The sequence below is a fragment of the Chrysemys picta genome, chromosome 3, assembly GCF_011386835.1.
Source record: "Chrysemys picta bellii isolate R12L10 chromosome 3, ASM1138683v2, whole genome shotgun sequence".
Classification (NCBI taxonomy): Eukaryota; Metazoa; Chordata; order Testudines; family Emydidae; genus Chrysemys; species Chrysemys picta.
The window spans coordinates 134,919,608-134,938,367 of NC_088793.1; the positions used below are offsets into that span (position 1 = coordinate 134,919,608).

The window sequence follows — 18,760 nt, forward strand, 5'->3', positions numbered from 1 at the left end:
TATCAGCCTGAAAGGTGAAAGTTTCTGAAAGTTATGAAACAACTGAAAACAGGAGGTTAGAATGGAAACTCTCAACTATAGTGGTCACTAGTCCTACAACCCCTATAGCATAGACACACAAAACACCCTCCATTTTTTGTTCATATGTTATATGTACAGAAATATATGTAAAACTTTTTGCTAAAGTAGCCACTATTTCTGTGTGCTTCAGTTTTGGGTGTGCAACTTGAGACAGGCCGGGCCTAATTTTTCAGAGGCTCCTAAATGGAGCTGTGGGTTTTCAGCACCTCTGCAAATCAGGTGGGGGGGGGGGGGTTCCCAAGTGGGGCACCCACAGCTAGTGGCCATTTGAAAACGCTGCCCACCGTCTGTAGCACCCCCCCACGCCCAGTGTGGTACACCAGCAGTGTGACACTGTCTGTGGGGCCGGATGTGTAGCCACAGTCTATCTGTCGAGTAGCCAGTAAGGGGCGCTGGGACGCAGGTTTGCTTTGCAGAGGGAGCCGGCTGCGGATCACCTGCAGCAGCGGGGGAGCCGAGCAGCTCCGCCCTCCCTCCCCCGTGAATCACATCGCTCCTCTTCCAGGCACGGGCACGGAGGAGATTGGGCAGCGCCGTCAACCTGCTGCAGAGAGAGAGAGAGAGAGACCGGCACAGAGGAGCTGGGGCTGGGGCTGCTGGCTCCGGGGCGCTCCCACTGCCCCTAGTCCGGCGCGGGGCCGCGCGTGAGCATCTCCCTCAGCTGCAGCCCCGCGGGGGGCGCCTGCCGCCGCCCCAGCCAGCCCGGGCACCGCCGCCGGGCAAGAGGGGGAGCCATGGCCGAAGGGGGCGAGGGCGAGGACGAGATACAGTTCCTGCGAACTGTAAGCACCGCGCGCTCCTTTTCCTCCTCGCTTGGGGCCGGGGTGTGGGGGGCAGCAGAGCTTGCCTGGCACGCGTAGCTGTGGGGCTCCCCGCGGGTGGTGGGTAGGTGTGTGGGGGGCAGCCAAGGGGGAGATTGCGCCTTGCACTGGTTTGAGGGGGCTCCATGAACCGTGTCTATGCGGGGGAGCTGGTGCCTTGCGCGCGTGGGAAGGATGGGGAAGAACCTGGCATGCCCGGGGCTGGGAGCGACTAGGGGGAACTTGTGTCCTGCGGGCGTCTGATGATGGGGCAGTTTGTGCCTTGTGTCCATGGTGATGGGGAAGCCCCCCTCCCCGGGGGGAGTTGAGGGAGGGGGCTGGGAGAGTCTTGCCAGGAATTCCTCTTCAGCCCCATTTCTCGCCTGCTCTCCCAGGCGCGCACACGCGCCGCGGCACAAAATCACAACGCCTCCCCGTGCCTTCAGCGGTGTCGGTGTGTCTGTGTGGGGCAGCCGAGGGCTCGCTCCGGGGAGCCGCGGCCCGTGTTGCGTGGTGGTTGGAATGAGAGACGTGTTCCGGCTGGGGTGGGGGGCTGGCACGGTGCCTGCGTGGGAATGCAACGCGAGGGAACAGCCATGGCGCTCAGCTGTGCGTTAGCAATGCAGTGACAATTAAAAGTAATGTGCGTGGTGGCTTCGGGTCGGCTTTGGCTACTCCTGGATTGACCCCGAGGCAGGGCAAGCTATTGCTAGCGGGCAATTGGAGAATGAGTGGTACTAGGCAAGGCAGCATCACAGGCTCAGCAGCAACACCATTTCCCCCAAGTATCTTTCAGCGCTCACCTTCCATCCTCTGACTTGTTCTGTACACTGCAGATACTAACCAAGCAGCAGTGCTCAGCCTCAAAGCTGCAACTGTAGTGCCTATTGCAAAAACAAAATGAAAAACCAACTAAAACAAAAACACCCCTTGCCCCCCCCCCATAACTGCAGGCATTATCATCACTGAAGGTGGATTAGTACTTACATCTTTTTACAAACATCTTTTTTTTTCTTCCTTTGCTTTTTAAATGTAGTACATTTCAAAATGCCCAAGCATTTCTTCCCTCAGTTTGGTTCTGTATTAGGAGTGCTGATTATGCTCATTTTGGACTATTTCTCACCAACCACTGCCTTTATTCACCTCCTGCATCATCTCCCAAGTGCTATTTATAAACAAAGTCCTAGCAAGTTTTACAAATAGGTGTTTTTGAATATTGCTATACACAAATATGTAGGTAGTTTTGAGAGCAGTGTAGATTTTGGGTATGTGTAGACATTGAAACTGTATGCTGTAGCTTAAACTTTATTTTTCTTTTTATTTAGCACAGTCACATTTTGTGACAAGTAATGAGAAAAGGGTGCGTGAAAAAAGGAGAAACAACTCATGTAGATGGTTTATGGCAGAGCATGTTTGTATCATTTTGCAGCATTGTGGAGGCTGGTTTGGATAATTCTTATTACATTGTCTGCTTCAAACTGGATTCATTAAAAGAATAATCTACTCTAAATATTTTTTGAATCCATCAAAACAGCCAGTCTTGTTGAGAGTACAATTGTTATGCAATGTTGAAAATGGGAATACAAAACTGTCAACTTTTTTTCTTGTTAATATTATGTGGCATGTACTGCAGTCCTGGCAAATAGATTTTAGTTTGCTTTTCAGCTTTCTCTGAAAGAAGATATGGCTTCACAATTTGTGAGAGTTTGGTTGTTGTTTCCTAGTGCTAAAATTGGTACAAATATTTTGGAAGAGTTGTGCATTTACAGGTTTACTGCAGGTTTAAATGTTAAGTTTAGCTCATGGAGGTGTTGTTATCTGAAATGCTTAATGGGGAATCTGAACCAATGTGCATGCTAATATCACACTGTGTACATATAGGGTAATGTTAAAACTACAGACCCTGACAGCAGCAGCTCATTACGTAAAAGAACACTTCTGATAACGGGTGTCCTGCTGGCAATAAAGAGGCAATCCTATCCTGGGATTATCCTTTAAAAATCCTTAGAATGTTGGTCTGGTAATAAAATGACCTTGAAGAAGGTGGCAAATTGGAGCAGTGGGAAGTTTTTTGATGTAGGGATTTAGACATGCAGGAAAAAAGGGCCTTAGATATTTCCTTTATTTGTGAAGTTTTGAATTTCCAATCTAAAATTGTTTCTATATGGTGACCTGCCTTATTCCTCAATCTACCCCTTTCCCTCCCCTGTACACCTGCGCTGGGAACATTTGTATGAAAAGAGATGGAAAACTAACTTGTTTTTTAAAGATTAAACAACTTTCACCCTAATATAGTCTTAGTTAATTGTTTGAAATTTTGGACTAGCCTCCCAGGGCTCAATATTTCACATGTAATACTTTCTACATGGCATTGATAAAATATTTAGTTTGCAAACTGAATATTTCCTGATAATGAATGCAATTTGGGTGTCTTTATTTTTAATCAATTAGTTAGCCCTACGGACAGAGGGGTGCATTAATGGCTTGGTAGATAAAACATACCATGAAGGACCTAGTCTGTGACCCTGGGTAAAATGCTTTCCTGTGTTCAGGTAATTCCATAGTGGATGATAATCTATAAACCCCACTACACTTCAATTAGCATTCTTTGCCCACTGCTGTATACAATACTGCTGCACTTTTAAAAGTCATTTTTTTGTATGGCTTGGTCTACACTACCCCCCCTAATTCGAACTAAGGTACGCAACTTCAGCTACGTGAATAACGTAGCTGAAGTTCGAAGTACCTTATTTCGAATTAGTTGAAACTTACCTTGGTCCACACTCGGCAGGCAGGCTCCCCCGTCGACTCCGCGGTACTCCTCTCGGCGAGCTGGAGTACCGCAGTCGACGGCGAGCACTTCCGGGTTCGACTTATCGCGTCCAGACTAGACGCGATAAGTCGAACCCAGAAGTTCGATTTCCAGCCGTCGAACTTGCCGGTAAGTGTAGCCAAGGCCTAGGAAATTGGAAAGGTTCTGCAGCATAAATGAAGTTTTGCATTGTCAGCATCATATGTTAGACATTTTACATTTAAAGAGAGGAAAATTGGGGTTTTATTCTTTACAAGTACATTTTTCCCATTGATTTTTTTAAAAAAATATTTGTTTACATTTAACTAGTAAATTGAGTTTGTGTGTGTCCCCTATATTGAGCGATATTTTTGTGTTCCTTTCCTCTCCAGTCTCTCCTACTTCGTCTAATCTTCCTGTTTTTCTTTGTTTGTTTGCTACCTCTTCTTTGGACAAGATGGCTGCATGCATGGCTCCCTGCAAAACTGCTGCTGTTATGGATTCTTGATTCCTTTTGCAACAAGTCTGATGCATTCCATTTAGAGAGGAGGATGTAACCTTTTATTGCCTTGAGTCTCTGGAAGAGCAATGCTAAAATTGCTTTAGAATCCTTGAGACATGGACTAGAATGCTGCTGCTGTATCATTAGGCTAGTCCTCAGGGCAATGTTTTTTAGCCCTATGAATTTCACACCTCAGCATGGACAGTGTTCAGACTCATAACTTTGTTTAACATTCCATTTGGTAATAATCTTATATTAGATATATAATTTTCTGCCAGAAACAAGCTCCTCTTTTCTGGCTCCCCCACATCAAATGCATGCATGTGGGTGGGAGGGACTCAGGGAGAGCTTGTGCCCTGCATGGATTTGATGGGGTGGGGAGAGAGCCCCCATCTGTATTAATCCTTTTTAATGTTAAGAAACAAAGGAGCATGCATAGTACAAAATAAACATCCACGTGTCAGTCTTTACATTCAAGAATATAAACTGTTTATAGCTCATAATATTTAGAAATAACATGAAATTCTTTACCAGGATGTATAATTTGTCTGAAATAAAAGCAATTCAGACTTCCAGGGAAGAAGAACAGGAAATCTTTTCATCTAAACAATCAGACTGCTTCCATAATACATATGTGAAAAGGCTGATCTTCCTGGTACAAACCTGGACTAGAGTTGCCAGTTTTGGTTAGATGTATTCCTGGAGGTTTTATCACATGGCAAGCTTTAATTAAAGATTAATCTTTAATTCCTGGAGACTCCAGGACAATCCTGGAGGATTGACAGCCCTAACCTAGACTCTCTAAAACCATCATAGGAAAGACCTATGGAAGAGGGCTATAAACTATCAGTGGAACTATACTAATCTTAAACTTTCAAGAAGGCGCTAGGTAACGGTATCCTTTGTATTAGATAAAGATGCTTTCAGGTTTTCCAACAGCATCACCTCCTGAATTTGATTTAATCTGTGATGTAAACTAAGTTTGGGAGCAATCATATGTCTAAAGTATGGGGTAATTATGTTGTAATTTAAATGTTTCCGAGGAGCCTCCCAAAAAGCAGTAGGGATGACTTTGGTGGGATGTCAAGTTCTGTAGCATTTTTTAAAGTTTGAGCTAGGTTCTTCTTTCAGATGCTTGTAACGGGACATAATTACAATACATGGAAACTAAACCAGCAGTGTTGCAACCCCTCACCAGGCTGCAAGGCAGCTAAGGTCAATATGCTTGTAATAACGGTGATACCTAAAAGAAAAATATAACCTGAGCAACTCTCCTTTCTCAAGAGCTAATGGAATCATCTCTTTGGAGAATCGCAGGGTTATTAACTTAGTGAGGGCATTTGTGCCACAATGTTTAAGCCTTAACATCTCTTTTCCTTCCGAGCACGTGCCTGGGGTGGATAATGGCATAGCAGATGCCCTGTCTTGTTTTCAGTTCAACAGAATGCGGGGGGCTTGTACCAGGAGCTAGCGATGAACTTGAGTTTGAGCATATCGGGTTGGTGGTGGCATGCAGATCTTTGGCTCTTGGCCTCTGAGTTCATTTGGGAGGATGGGGGTTCACCTATCAAACTTGGGGGGGTCATGTTTTGGGCTGCTATACAGAAGGCTATTGGAAGATGTCTGGGAACCCGACTGGGTTGCGGGGGAGGCAGCCAAGGTAATTGCTGGCATCTCCTTGTGGTGGATGCCCAGTGCAAGTACTCCATAGGGAAGGCATCCAGTGACCAGATAAATGGCCTGGTAAAGGACTTAAAAAGGAGGTGCTGGTTAAAGGAATTGAACGGTGGGGGGTTTGGGGCTCCTGTGGTTGGAATGGCAATGAGCCAACCCCCCTTTCTTATATCCCACCTTATATCTACAAGTGGGAGTTGGATGATAAGGTCCCAGAAATGGATTTTTTGGAGGGACCGGGATGGAAAAATGAGGGGGCGATGTTGGAAGTCCCCTGGGTAATTACAGAATAAATAGGGAGTTACCTGCATTGTACACGTTGATCTGCCAGGTAGTACCAGACATCTAATAATAAAGTTGTGACCTGATTAAATCCATATCAAGTGTCTCCTGTCCTTCTTTCGGTATAGCTGGTCAATGGAATCTGTGTGTTCCACTCTTTACTTAGCCTTTCTTCATTTTGTTGAAAGGGTAATTAGCAATTAAGTAGTATGTTTGTCTTTTAAAAAAAAATTAATCTGTTCCTTCTCATTTCCCACCTGAATGTATAGTTCTCCAGTATAGCTCTCAATCTGCCAGTGCCAAAATGTGCCATAGGTCCTTAAAATGTGTGACACGGATGCAAAATCAGAGATACAGTTTAAAAAGTACTTCAACAGGAAGCATGAAATTATGCAGGATTCACTTTTTAAGCATGAATAAAGTTCTTTATTACTTCACTGTCAAAATTTAACAATTTGTAACATCATGACAGTGAGAGACCACTAGGTTTTGTATGGGAGGGATTTAAGTTTGAGTCTAAAAGAGTGCCATGCCCAGTAACATTTGAGGGATACAGCACCAGGTATTTCAAAATCACATTGGCCTTCATTCAGGAAAGCATTCCTTTCCAGGACAGCAATTACATGAGATTTAAAGTGAAGCACATGCTTAAGTTATGTGTTGAAGTGCTGTCTTGAATTGAGGTCTTTCACAGTTAACACTGTGGAAATACAGGGAAGATAAACAACAGAAGCTGATGAGATCTTCAAGATCTTGTCTTCATGTAAATTATTACACATAATAAAAAGGAAAATAAACATAAGCTGAATTTCTTCTAAAGTGTATCCTAGAGTGGAAAGCAATAGTACTGAATTATTTTTCTATAGTGCTTTTCATATACCAGTATCATAGGGGTAGCCGTGTTAGTTTGAATCTGTAAAAAGCAACAGAGGGTCCTGTGGCACCTTTAAGACTAACAGAATAGTTTCTGTTAGTCTTAAAGGTGCCACAGGACCCTCTGTTGCTTCATACACCAGGTATCTTCAAGTGGTTTATGATAATGAGTTAGATTCTGGTTGTTGCAGTGACCATGTATAAAAACAAAGCCACCTATATACACTCAGCAAACCTTTCAAAAACAGCCTTGGGTGTTTGAACCAGTTTTACTGAGAGACTACATTGACCAGAACACTCTTGTCAGTTTTTAAAAGGTACCATTTATGACTCACAATATGAGACTCCTGGATATCCACCAGAGACTGATACGAAGGACCACAGGTCAGCATCTCATAAAAGGGATGGCATGGCTAGCATTGCAATGTATTGACCTTCCTCTTCCTCCTGAAACTGCACTGCAGTGTCAGCACTGAATATGAGCTCAAATTCTGATTTGGAATAGAGCTGAATGGACTAAATGTAGTGAACAACTTATCCAACAAATTTAGCCCTCTTTTGTTTGTGAACGATATGCAAAAAATACCTTGGTTTTTTTACAGATTGGTTCAAGGATGTGAACATTGGAATTTTCTTACTTGACCATACCAGTGATCCATCTAGTCCACTGCCCTATTTGTCAGAGTTGCCTTTATCAGCTGCTTTAAAGAGAGGTTCAAGAAAGTTGCTTTCCAATCCTCATCAGTTAGTTGACTAATGTCCTGAGGCATGAGGATTTCTATTCCTTTTAAAATATAAATATATTTATATAGCTGCCATATACGGAGTTCATTGTTGGATCAAGGGCTTGGGTGGGGCTGCTCACAGGAGTTAAAGCTATAGGATTTAAAAGAACTCTACTAACTTGTAAATTAGTCAGTTTCAAAATAGGAGTTTAATGTAGTTTCAGTGTTACATCTGCTTCTGAGTTCCCCTGCCAAATTTTGTGGTTTTACAGTTACCTATCATGTTTTTAAAAAGTGGGTTTTCTCACCCCTGTTGCTGTATGAAAGGTACACACAAAGGTCCTGATTCAGAAAAGTACTTAAGGTGCTTTTTTGCATAAGGATTAGATTTAAGCATATGCTTAAGTGCTTTTATGAATCAGGATCAAAGAGGGGAAACTGACTATATGGGGAAACATTGAAAATGACTCTACACAAAGTGATGTCAAATATACAAATTAAATAAACTGAAAAATACAGATTTTTTTCTATAATTTTTCAGTTACAGGTGTTACTTGTTACAATAGTAGGTTAAACTGTGTCAGGCAGGAAATGTAAGTTTATGGTGTCCCTTTCAAATTACATCTAAAATATTGCTTGAATTTCCTGAATTGCTTAAGTCATTTGGGGTTTGGATTTGGTTTTGTGAGGTGTCTTTGAGAGTGGGTTTTTTTGGGGGTGGGTGGATGGCATCTTCGCAATCACTCAAAACTGGACTTTGTTACAATTTCTAATAAAAATGGAGTGACTCAAATTGGATTTTTTTGTCCATTGTTTCAATAGTGTTAATGATTGAGCAGTTTTCGCTAAACTTTAAAATTAATTAATCCTAATGAAATATGTGAGAGGAGTTCAGATTTGTCTTGGTGTGACTGTTTCAGTTTGACTGGTGATGAAACAAATCGGTAGTGTTCTTCCTGCACTGTGTGCAGTTGTGCCTCTCTAAATCTTACTTTGCTGATTTGCACACAAAACCAGCCATCTCTCTCCACTTCACTCAGCAAATATTTAATAGCAGATGCAGTAATGAGGTCTCCTATTATGAAGATCCATTAACTTCCACAAAAATACACCATGGTATATTTATTAGTCTATTATGAGGTATTGACATAAATCGTTAACACTAACCTACACTATGAGCAAAATACACCTTGTGATATAGTGTCACTGCTTTTAATGTTTGTTTTGCTTACTAATTTGTAAAATACATTAATTTGCAGTGGGTCTTACAGTCAGCCATGAGTTAGTGACGTTCTATTATATGTATCAAGAGTAAAATTCTGGTTCAATTGAAGTCAATGGCAAAACTCTTATTGACTTCAGTAGAGCCAGGATTTCAACCTAACACTCTTGTTTGCAGGCAGAATGCCTAGAAATGTACTCACAGTATTTACTGTTCTGTAAATATAATCTCAATTCTGGCAAATCCAATAAGCACACCATGGAAAGACCCCAAATCTGCCAATATGGATTGATGAGATTTCTTTTATGGCTTATCTGATGAATCCCTTAGTGCAGCAGTTCTGGGAAAATTAAGCTGTGTATGTTTCCTGAGATGGATTTCCCTTTCACTGGTAAAATGGAAGTAAAACCAGAGCAATTTTATTTGTGTTTTGAACAAGTTAAGGGGTTGATCCTGTACCATCAGAGTCAATGGGAATTTTGCTGTTGACTACAATGGAAGCAGGATCAGACCCTTAAATCTTGTCCGGAGGTAATAAATAACTTTTTGGGGTGATATTTTCCAGACGTGGTTTCTGTGCAGAGGACAATGTTTTTAAGCATGAGGAAAAAGGTTCAGCGCCACTTTTCAGAATGAGTGGAATGGAAATAAAAAATCACAAGTATTGGAGTGGTTCAGCCATTAATTGGTTTCCTTGTACCTCCTGTACTGATGCAGCTGTGCCGCTGTAAGATCTCTCATGTAGCTGCTGTTTGCCGATGTGAGAGGGCTCGCCCATCAATATAATTAAACCACCCCCAATGAGCGCTGGTAGCTCTGTGGGCAGGGGAAGCTCTCCTCCAACATAGTGCACACTGCCACTTATGCTGGCAAAACTTATGGTGCTCAGGGGTGTGTTTTTTCACCCCCCTGAGTGACATAAATTTTGCTGACATAAGTGGTAGTGTAGACATGGCCTTGAGTCTACCTTTTGAGGAACAGAATAGGGTGGAAAGAAAAGAGAGGCACTGATACTACTAATTTTCTTATATTTTTGGGGTGGGGTGGGAGTGGGCAGCGGTACAAGGAAATTAGCTCATAGCTGATCTTTTAAAAGTACTCACCAAGGCAAGGGCTTTTCTACACTACAAAGTTAGTTGATGTAAGGTAGCTTATGTCGACCTAACTACGGAGGCATACATGCCACAATGCTCCTTCCTCTGCTCTAAGTCACCTACTACCTCGACCACCTGGACAAGATGCATAGTGCTTAGGACAGTGTAGTTAGAGCGACACAGTCTCAGTGTAGACACTGTGTTGCTTGCATCGACCTATATGGCCTCCAGAAGGTGTTGCACTGTGCCCACCGTGACCGCTCTGGTCACTGTTTTGAACTCGTTTGCCTTCTAGCCAGGTACACAGATATGTGTTCCTCCCCTTTTAAAGCCCCAGGAAGCTTTGAAATTGCTCTCTCTGTTTGCTTGGAGTGGAGGACTAACATAATTACTGCCCAGCTGACCATGCCGGCCCCATGCAGCAAATGCACTCCTGCCTGGAGTGCACCGGAGGCAGTGGATCTCCCTGGGGTGTGGGGAGAGGAGGCTGTGCAATCACAGCTCCGCTCCAGCTGCAGGAACATTGATATCTGTGGCCAGATCGCTCTGGGCATGGAGAAGAAGGGCTATTACAGGGACACGTGGCAGTGCCGTGTAAAAAAAATAAAGGAGCTGAGGCAGGTATACCAGAAGACAAGGGAGACAAATAGTCGCTCTAGTGTGGAGCCACAGACATGCTGCTTCTAAAAGGAGCTGCACACCATCATTGGCGGCAACTCCACCTCCACTGCCAAGAGCCCCATGGATACTTCAGAGGGGACTGGAGTCCCCAGCCACTGGAGTGAACCCTGAAGATGACATGCTGGATGAGGAAGTGGAGGCAGAAAAGGATGGGGAGCAGGCAACAGGGAGATCTGGTGGTGTGGGAAGCCAGGACCTCCTTTTGACTCCAGAGAAGTCTAGCCACTCCCAGCAGTCCAGCTGTGCTGAGCCTAATGCAGGGGAGGGTACCTCTGGTAAGTATTCAGTTTGCGTCAATACTGCAGGGACACATCTGCTCATGTACTCCTTTTTTTTTATCAGGGTAGAAGAGGTAGTGAAATAACCAATACAGGTACAGTTGCTATTTGCTTCTCATTTCCCCTGTACAGCTAGGCAGTGGGGGCCCTGCAGAAAAGTTTGTTTATGCACACTGGGATGTCCCTTGAATCCTCCATAGAGACCTCTAGGAAACTTTCTTGGAGGTAATCTGCAATCCTCTGCTGAAGGTTTCTTGGGAAGGCTGTCTTGTTTCTTCCTCCATAGTAGGACACTTTTTCCGCGCCATTTGGCAATTACTTCGGCAGGCACTATTGCAGCACACAGGCTAGCAGCATATGGACCCAGTCTGCAGCCACATGCATGCAGAATGTGCTCCCTTGCTTTCTTGGTTACCCTCAGAAGTGAGATACTAGTTACAATCACCACCGCCCCTGGAAAATGGTGCTAGTATTCAGTACAATAACCCAGTGCAATCCCCCTCCTTGTCCCAACTCATCCCCAGTGCCAGTATTTAGTACAATAGCCCTATGCGCTTGTACTGATAACCCAGTGCTACCTCCACCCCCCAGCTCCAATTTGTCCCAATTCATCCCTTCCCCTCCCCACCCCACGGGCCATACTCCCCACGGCTGAGGCTGCCACTGTGCTGTATGACTTCCAAGAGAAAGTGAGAAAGTTGTTCTTGTAACTTGTTTGAATCCAGTGGTGTAAGTGCACTGACAATAGGACCTCTGTCCATTGTTTCTTTAGCAGCTGCAGATGTGGCCTTGAAGGTCTCTTCATGCACACTGGCAGAGCAGCTTGGCTAGATAAGGAGAAGAAAGAAGAGGTCTAAGGAAGACTTGTTCCAGGAGGTGCTGCAATCCTCTGATGCGTCAGATTGCGAGCAATCAATGAGAAAATGCAGAGGGATACTGAGGAAAAGAAACAGGGACAGATGATAACATTGCTCAGGGAACAAACAGACATGTTGCAGTCTCTGATTGAATTTCAGGCTGAACACGTCCATGCTCACCTCCTTCTGCAGCCCATAGAGAACTGCATTTCAGGACCTCCCGACGTCCCTCCCCCATTCCACGTATCCTCTGTGGCTGCAGCAGTACCGCAGGCACTCCACCCCGTCGGAGGTTATGCACAATGACAGCAGGACAGACACCTTGCTGTAAGAGCCTCATTGGCATATGTGCTTGAGAATTCAGTGTCCCTTCCCCTTTAAAGATACTTTTCCCTGTGTGTATGACGTGTACCTCAGCATGACATTGGTATGTTTGGATGAGTGTGGAATAAAAATAAATGTATGGAAAGTGAATGAATCTTTATTATTCTCCAACACATGGTAACTGCTACTAACATTCACAGACAGTAGCAATAGGTGTATTTGCATTGTTATAGTAGTGTACACACAGCAATCATTACCAGGTTTGTGCTACAGTGCAAAAAAACCAATGTCAGACTCAACACATTACAGCAACACTCATTACTGTGGCTCATCGTTAAAATGCTCCTTCAAAGCCTCTCTGATCTGAATAGCTCCCCTCTGATAGCCCTGGTATCTAGCTGCTCAAAATCAGGAGACAGCCATTCAATTTTCACGCGCCAGCCCTGGGGAAAGGTCTTTTGCTTCACAGATACTATGAAGTGCACAGCAGGCAGCTGGGGATATTGTCGTCCCTGAGGTCTAGCCTGCTGAGGAGACAGCACCAGTGGCCCTTTAAGTGGCCAAAGACACATTCAGCAGTCATTCTGCACCTGCTGAGCCTGTTGTTGAAGCACTTCTGCTGAACCAGTCATGAGCCATGGGAGCAAAGGGTAGGCTGCGTCTCCGAGGTTCACTGTTGGCATTTCCACATTCCCAGTGGTAATCTTCTGGTCTAGAAAGAAATCCCCTGCTTGCAAATTTCTGTACAGGTCTGTGTTCCTAAAGATGTGTGCATCATGCACCTTCCCTAACCAGCCTGTGTAGATATTGGTGAAATGACCTTGGTGATTCACCAGCGCTTGCAATACCATAGAAAAGTAGCATTTTCTGTTGATGTACTCCATCACAAGGTGGTCTGGAGCCAAAATAGGGATATGCCTGCCATCTATTGCCACACCACAGTTAGGGAAATCCATTGCTGCAAAGCCATCCGCTATTTCATGTACATTGCCCAGAGTCACAGTCCTTTGCAGCAAGAGGCGATTAATGGCCTTGTACACATGCATCACAGCAACCCCCCTGGTTGATTTCCCGACTCTAAACTGATTTGCCAATGATTGGTAGCAGTCTGGTGTTGCCAGATTCCACGCTGCGATCGCCACTCGCTTCTCCACTGCCAATGCAGCTCTCATTTTGGTGTCCTTACACTGGAGGGTAGGGGTGAGCTCCGCATACAGTTCCGGGAAGGTGGCTTTGCGCATCTGAAAGTTCTGCAGCCCAGACCTGCATAACGATGCAATCCCACGACTCAGTGCTTGTTTCTCAAGCCCAGAACTGACGGTCCACCATGTGCAGCTGCTCCGTGAATGCTAACCGCAATCTTGAATTGTTTCTTTCCATGGCACACAGCAAGACAGACACCAAGGCATTGTCATCAGACTCGTAGCTCATCAAATACTGCAGGATCAGGTGTGTTGTGTTCATAATGCTCACCACAATACTGGAGAGCAGTGAAAGATCCAGGCTTTCTGACAGAGATGGTGGTCATGTGGTTAATAGAGGGCTGTTGAAAAGTGGTACAAAATAGGAAGCCCATAGAATGAGGGGATGGAGAAAACTGCAACTGGGATGCTGAAATTGCCCCCAGGAGGCATTGCAAACCCTTCCCAAAACCCCCTGTGGCAGATGGTGGCGAGGTGCATAGTGGGATAGCTACTCATGGTGCACTGTTCTCTGTGTTGATGCAAGAGCTGCTACTGTGGACACACTCCACTGACACAAGGAGCTTAGTGTGGACATGCAATTACAGTGGTGGCTGTACGTCGAACTAACTTAAGTTGATGTAACTCTGTAGTGTAGTCATGGTCTCACTAAGCTACTTGCAGGGCCGGCTTTAGGTTTTTTACCACCCCAAGCAAAAAAATTTTTGCTTGCCCTCCACCCCAGCTCTGCGCTCTCACCCCCCCACACCAGTGGCCCCCCCCACCCTCAACCCCTGCTGCCCCAGCCCTAGGCTCTCTCTTCCCCCACCCCACCCGCAACCCCTGCCGCCCCAGCACTGGACTCTCTCTTCCCTCACCCCACCTGCACCCCCTGCCGCCCCAGTGCTGGGCTCTCTCTTCCCTCACCCCACCTGCACCCCCTGCCGCCCCAGTGCTGGGCTATCCATCCCACCCCACCTGCACCCCAGCGCTGAGCTCTCTTCCCCCCTCTCCCCCCTCGCCTCCAGTTGGTCCGGTGCTGGCAGGGTCGGGATAAGCAGCGGGGCTCCCGGGCCGCACCTCCGCCCAGGGTCCCTCCAGCCGGGGTTCCCGCCTCCAGGACTGGCGGGACCCGGGAGGACAGAGCCAGGGGACTGCCCTGGCAGGGGCCTGAGGAGCTGGGGCAGGGCAGCCCCAGAGGGAGCGGAGCCCTGGAGAGCGAGACGCGGGCCCTCTATGGCCCCGCTGCTGCTGCTGCTTCTGGCTGCCCTGCCGCAGCCCCTGGGCGGCTCAGGCCGCTTTGCCCAGCTCCGGCTGCGGCGCTGGGAGGTGGCTGCCCTGCAGCACCTACAGGCGGCTTTGCATGCCCCGCGGGGAGACCCCCAGCCAGAGTGTCCCCCACTCGGAGCCCGCCCGTCCCGGCCACAAGGTGCGGGCACAACTCTCCCGCGGCTGGCGGCGCGAACCGCAGCAGCCCCAGGGTGCCCCCAGCACATGACACACTGCTGCTGCCAGGGTCGGCTCTAGGCTTTTGCCGCCCAAAGCAAAAAAAAAAAAAAGATGGTCGGAATGCTGCCCCTGAAAATGTGCTGCCCCAAGCACGTGTTTGGTTTGCTGGTGGGGAATTGGTTTGGGTTTGGGTAAGAAGTAGGGCTGAAAATTGATTTTATTATGTGAAATTAGTTTCTCCATCATTCAAACAGTTGGAAAAAGCCTGTGCTAAATCTTCCTTCATTGTAGACAAAGGGAAAAGGATTACTTTCACTTCCCAAACTAGCTCTGCTCAGTAAATTCTCTCATTAGTTGTGTGAGAATAGACTCATGTAGCTTTTGTGTTTGTCTTAACATTGTTGCTATCTCTGGTCTCTATTCTGCCCTTATTTATGAGACCCAAGTTCATGTAAACTTAAACATTTAAACCACACTGGGGTGTTTCAGCAGTATACTTCACGTGACAGCAGTATCTGACTGCTTTCAAAATGGAATGCCTGTTGCCTGATAAGATCATCATAGAAATTGATCAAAGAATAGGGAAGAAGGGGTTAGCTGCCCAAACTGAAATATTTACAGTAATTTATTTTAATTGCCCTTAAAATTGCCATCATAACAAAATAGAGTTATTGCAGTATTCTCTACCTGTAGAGAATATCACAGTGATGATATAAGAACACAAGTGGAACATTTTTATGGGAAGTCACTGTCTGTGTGTCTTAACAGAAAAAAATGACTACCCAAAAAAATAGTGTAGGCCAACAGTGATTCAAAGCAGCTTTGGTAGTAGTGTAATTTTATATATTTGTTTTATAAAACCATTAATAATCTTGAATGCCAGTAAATTAATAATTGTAGAATAACACTGGTCTACAATTTTTGAGAAGTCGTCTGCTTCAGAGATAAAATGTGCTATTTATTATGTATTTTGATGTGCTGAATTCAAATATGACAATTAAAACAACTGATTGGCTACTGTTTTTAAGATATTTAAGTTTTTACATTTTATGTCTATGTATATTGTGTAGATAGTAGAGTTTTAATCATAAATTGTAAAGCTAGGTCTTTTCATGTGTTTATGGTTGCTTTACATGATAATATTTCACCTGTCCTGTTTATGTAACACTTTAAAAATCAGCAAAAGGGTGTTATAAATAAAATTTATGATGAAACAAAGGGCAAAAAACTATTATGTACATAGTTTAGTCCTCTTCAGTGTCTACTTGGCGCTTCTTGGCTTGTCTCTTGTATTCATTAAATGGAGCATCTCTTGTCACTGTCCAGCAATAGTCTGCAAGCATTGATGGGCTCCATTTGCCCTGATAGCGTTTCTCCATTGTTGCAATGTCCTGGTGAAATCGCTCGCCGTGCTCGTCGCTCACTGCTCCGCAGTTCGGTGGAAAAAAATCTAGATGAGAGTGCAAAAAATTTATCTTTAGTGACATGTTGCAACCAAGGCTTTTGTATGCCACCAACAACCTGTAGTTGTCTGCCTTGTTGTTTCAGAGAAAATGTATTGCCACTAACTGGAAGGCTTTCCATGCCGTCTTTTCCTTGCCACGCAGTGCATGGTCAAATGCATCATCTGGAAGAAGTTCACGAATCTGAGGACCAACAAAGACACCTTCCTTTATCTTAGCTTGACTTAACCTTGGAAATTTTCCACGGAGGTACTTGAAAGCTGCTTATATTTTGTCAATGGCCTTGACAAAGTCCCAGCTTGATGTGTAAGGGTGGTAACAAAATCTTCCTTGATTCAACAAGTGGTGGATGCTGAACACTTTTCCTCCCAGGCTCCAATGACTGTCGGAGTGGCCAATCTTTCTTGATGTAGTGGGAATCTCTTGCACGACTATCCCATTCGCAGAGAAAACAGCAGTACTTTGTGTATCCAGTCTGCAGACCAAGCAAGAGAGCAACAACCTTGAAATCGCCACAAAGCTGCCACTGATGTTGGTCATAGTTTATGCACCTCAAAAGTTGTTTCATGTTGTCATAGGTTTCCTTCATATGGACTGCATGACCAACTGGAATTGATGGCAAAACATTGCCATTATGCAGTAAAACAGCTTTAAGACTCGTCTTCGATGAATCAATGAACAGTCTCCACTCATCTGGATCGTGAATGATGTTGAGGGCTGCCATCACACCATCGATGTTGTTGCAGGCTACAAGATCACCTTTCATGAAGAAGAATGGGACAAGATCCTTTTGACGGTCACGGAACATGGAAACCCTAACATCACCTGCCAGGAGATTCCACTGCTGGAGTCTGGAGCCCAACAGTTCTGCCTTACTCTTGGGTAGTTCCAAATCCCTGACAAGGTCATTCAGTTCACCTTGTGTTATGAGGTGTGGTTCAGAGGAGGAGGATGGGAGAAAATGTGGGTCCTGTGACATTGATGGTTCAGGACCAGAAGTTTCATCCTCTTCCTCTTCCTCGTCTGACTCAAGTGAGAATGATTCTGGTGCATCAGGAACCGGCAGTCCTTCTCCGTGGGGTACTGGGCGTATAGCTGATGGAATGTTTGGATAATGCACAGTACACTTTTTCTTCTTTGACACACCTTTCCCAACTGGAGGCACCATGCAGAAGTAACAATTGCTGGTATGATCTGTTGGCTCTCTCCAAATCATTGGCACTGCAAAAGGCATAGATTTCCTTTTCCTGTTCAACCACTGGCGAAGATTTGTTGCACAAGTGTTGCAGCATATGTGTGGGGCCCACCTCTTGTCCCGATCTCCAGTTTTGCAGCCAAAATAAAGGTGATAGGCTTTCTTAACCTTAGTGGTTTTACTGAGCTTTTGTGATGCAAAAGTCACTGCACCACAAACATAGCAGAAGTTATCTGCACTGTTCACACAAGTACGAGGCATCTCTGCTCACTTTGGCTAAATAGAAATGTGTCCCTTTGCAAAATCAAACACTGACAAATAAGAGAGCACGACACTGTATGATTTCTAGAGCTGATATAGGGCAATTTGTTCAGCAGAGTGATGTAAGCTTCGTTATGATTGCATCATCCATGACTTCTAGGAATAACATGATGCAATTCATATCATGTATGACGCAATACCAGCTTCAGATTGCATCATTAATTGTTTTGCCTAAAAAGCAAGTACTGTCCAAACCCAGTCATAGATTTATTCATAGATCCAGTCAAAGATGGTTTTAATTGAGATCCCTTCCCTTTATAACTCACGTATCCTCCGCCATTCCCAAGTCAAGGGTCGTATATACTGACCCAATAGCATATCTTGAAAACTAGAGCCAATCAACGATTTTAAGCATCATTTTCAGTGACCCAGAATTAGTAAAGTTTGACTAAATTTATTTCAGAAATATTTTGGCTGCAGAGCAGTGTAATTCATTTATTTTGATACCTCTTGCTTTTCCTTATGTTAGAGAGAAAAGGTCGGTGAGGTGTTGTCATTTTCACTATTATATAATGGTGTTATTTCTTCTTGGGTAAAGTAAATAGATTTTTCAAATATGCTGCTAATGTGAGAGAGCTTAACAATATGGTACTTTCATATTATTGCAATACCTATATAATAGAATGTTGTTAATTCACACTAAGACTGAAGCATCTATTGTGAATTGGAGACTTGAAAGGCAGTGCTGGTTGCTCTGCCCCTCTCAAAATCAAGGCACTTTTTAGTGCCTAACTATGCATTTAAGTTCATAATTTTTGGCAACCAAACTTGAAATAAGCAAAGAGTAACAACGATAATGCACTGCAAAATGTACTGTATCCATTTATTTTATTTTAATTTAATAAACTGTAGTAGATTTTTATAAAGCTAACAAAGTCTTAGTAATATTAGATCTCAACACAGCATCTACTATCCAATATTTAATGAAAAGTGGGAAGAGACTTCCAGTTTTGTGATGTGAATTAGT

The 18,760-nt window shown here is 44.5% G+C and overlaps 1 protein-coding gene across 22 annotated transcripts in view; it reads left to right on the forward strand.

The window, feature by feature from the left end:
- The first annotated feature begins 580 nt into the window (after positions 1-580).
- RYR2 (ryanodine receptor 2) overlaps positions 581-18,760 on the forward strand; it is a 722,683-nt gene continuing 704,503 nt past the window's right edge. For 18 of the 22 annotated variants that reach the window (XM_065589065.1, XM_065589068.1, XM_065589077.1 and 15 more), the window contains exon 1: positions 583-863. In XM_065589065.1, coding sequence (XP_065445137.1) covers positions 816-863 — 48 coding nt within the window. In that variant the 5' untranslated portion in view covers positions 583-815. Of the gene's footprint in view, positions 864-18,760 lie in introns of all 22 variants that reach the window. The other 4 variants (XM_065589071.1, XM_065589084.1, XM_065589085.1 and 1 more) reach the window with 2 other exon arrangements.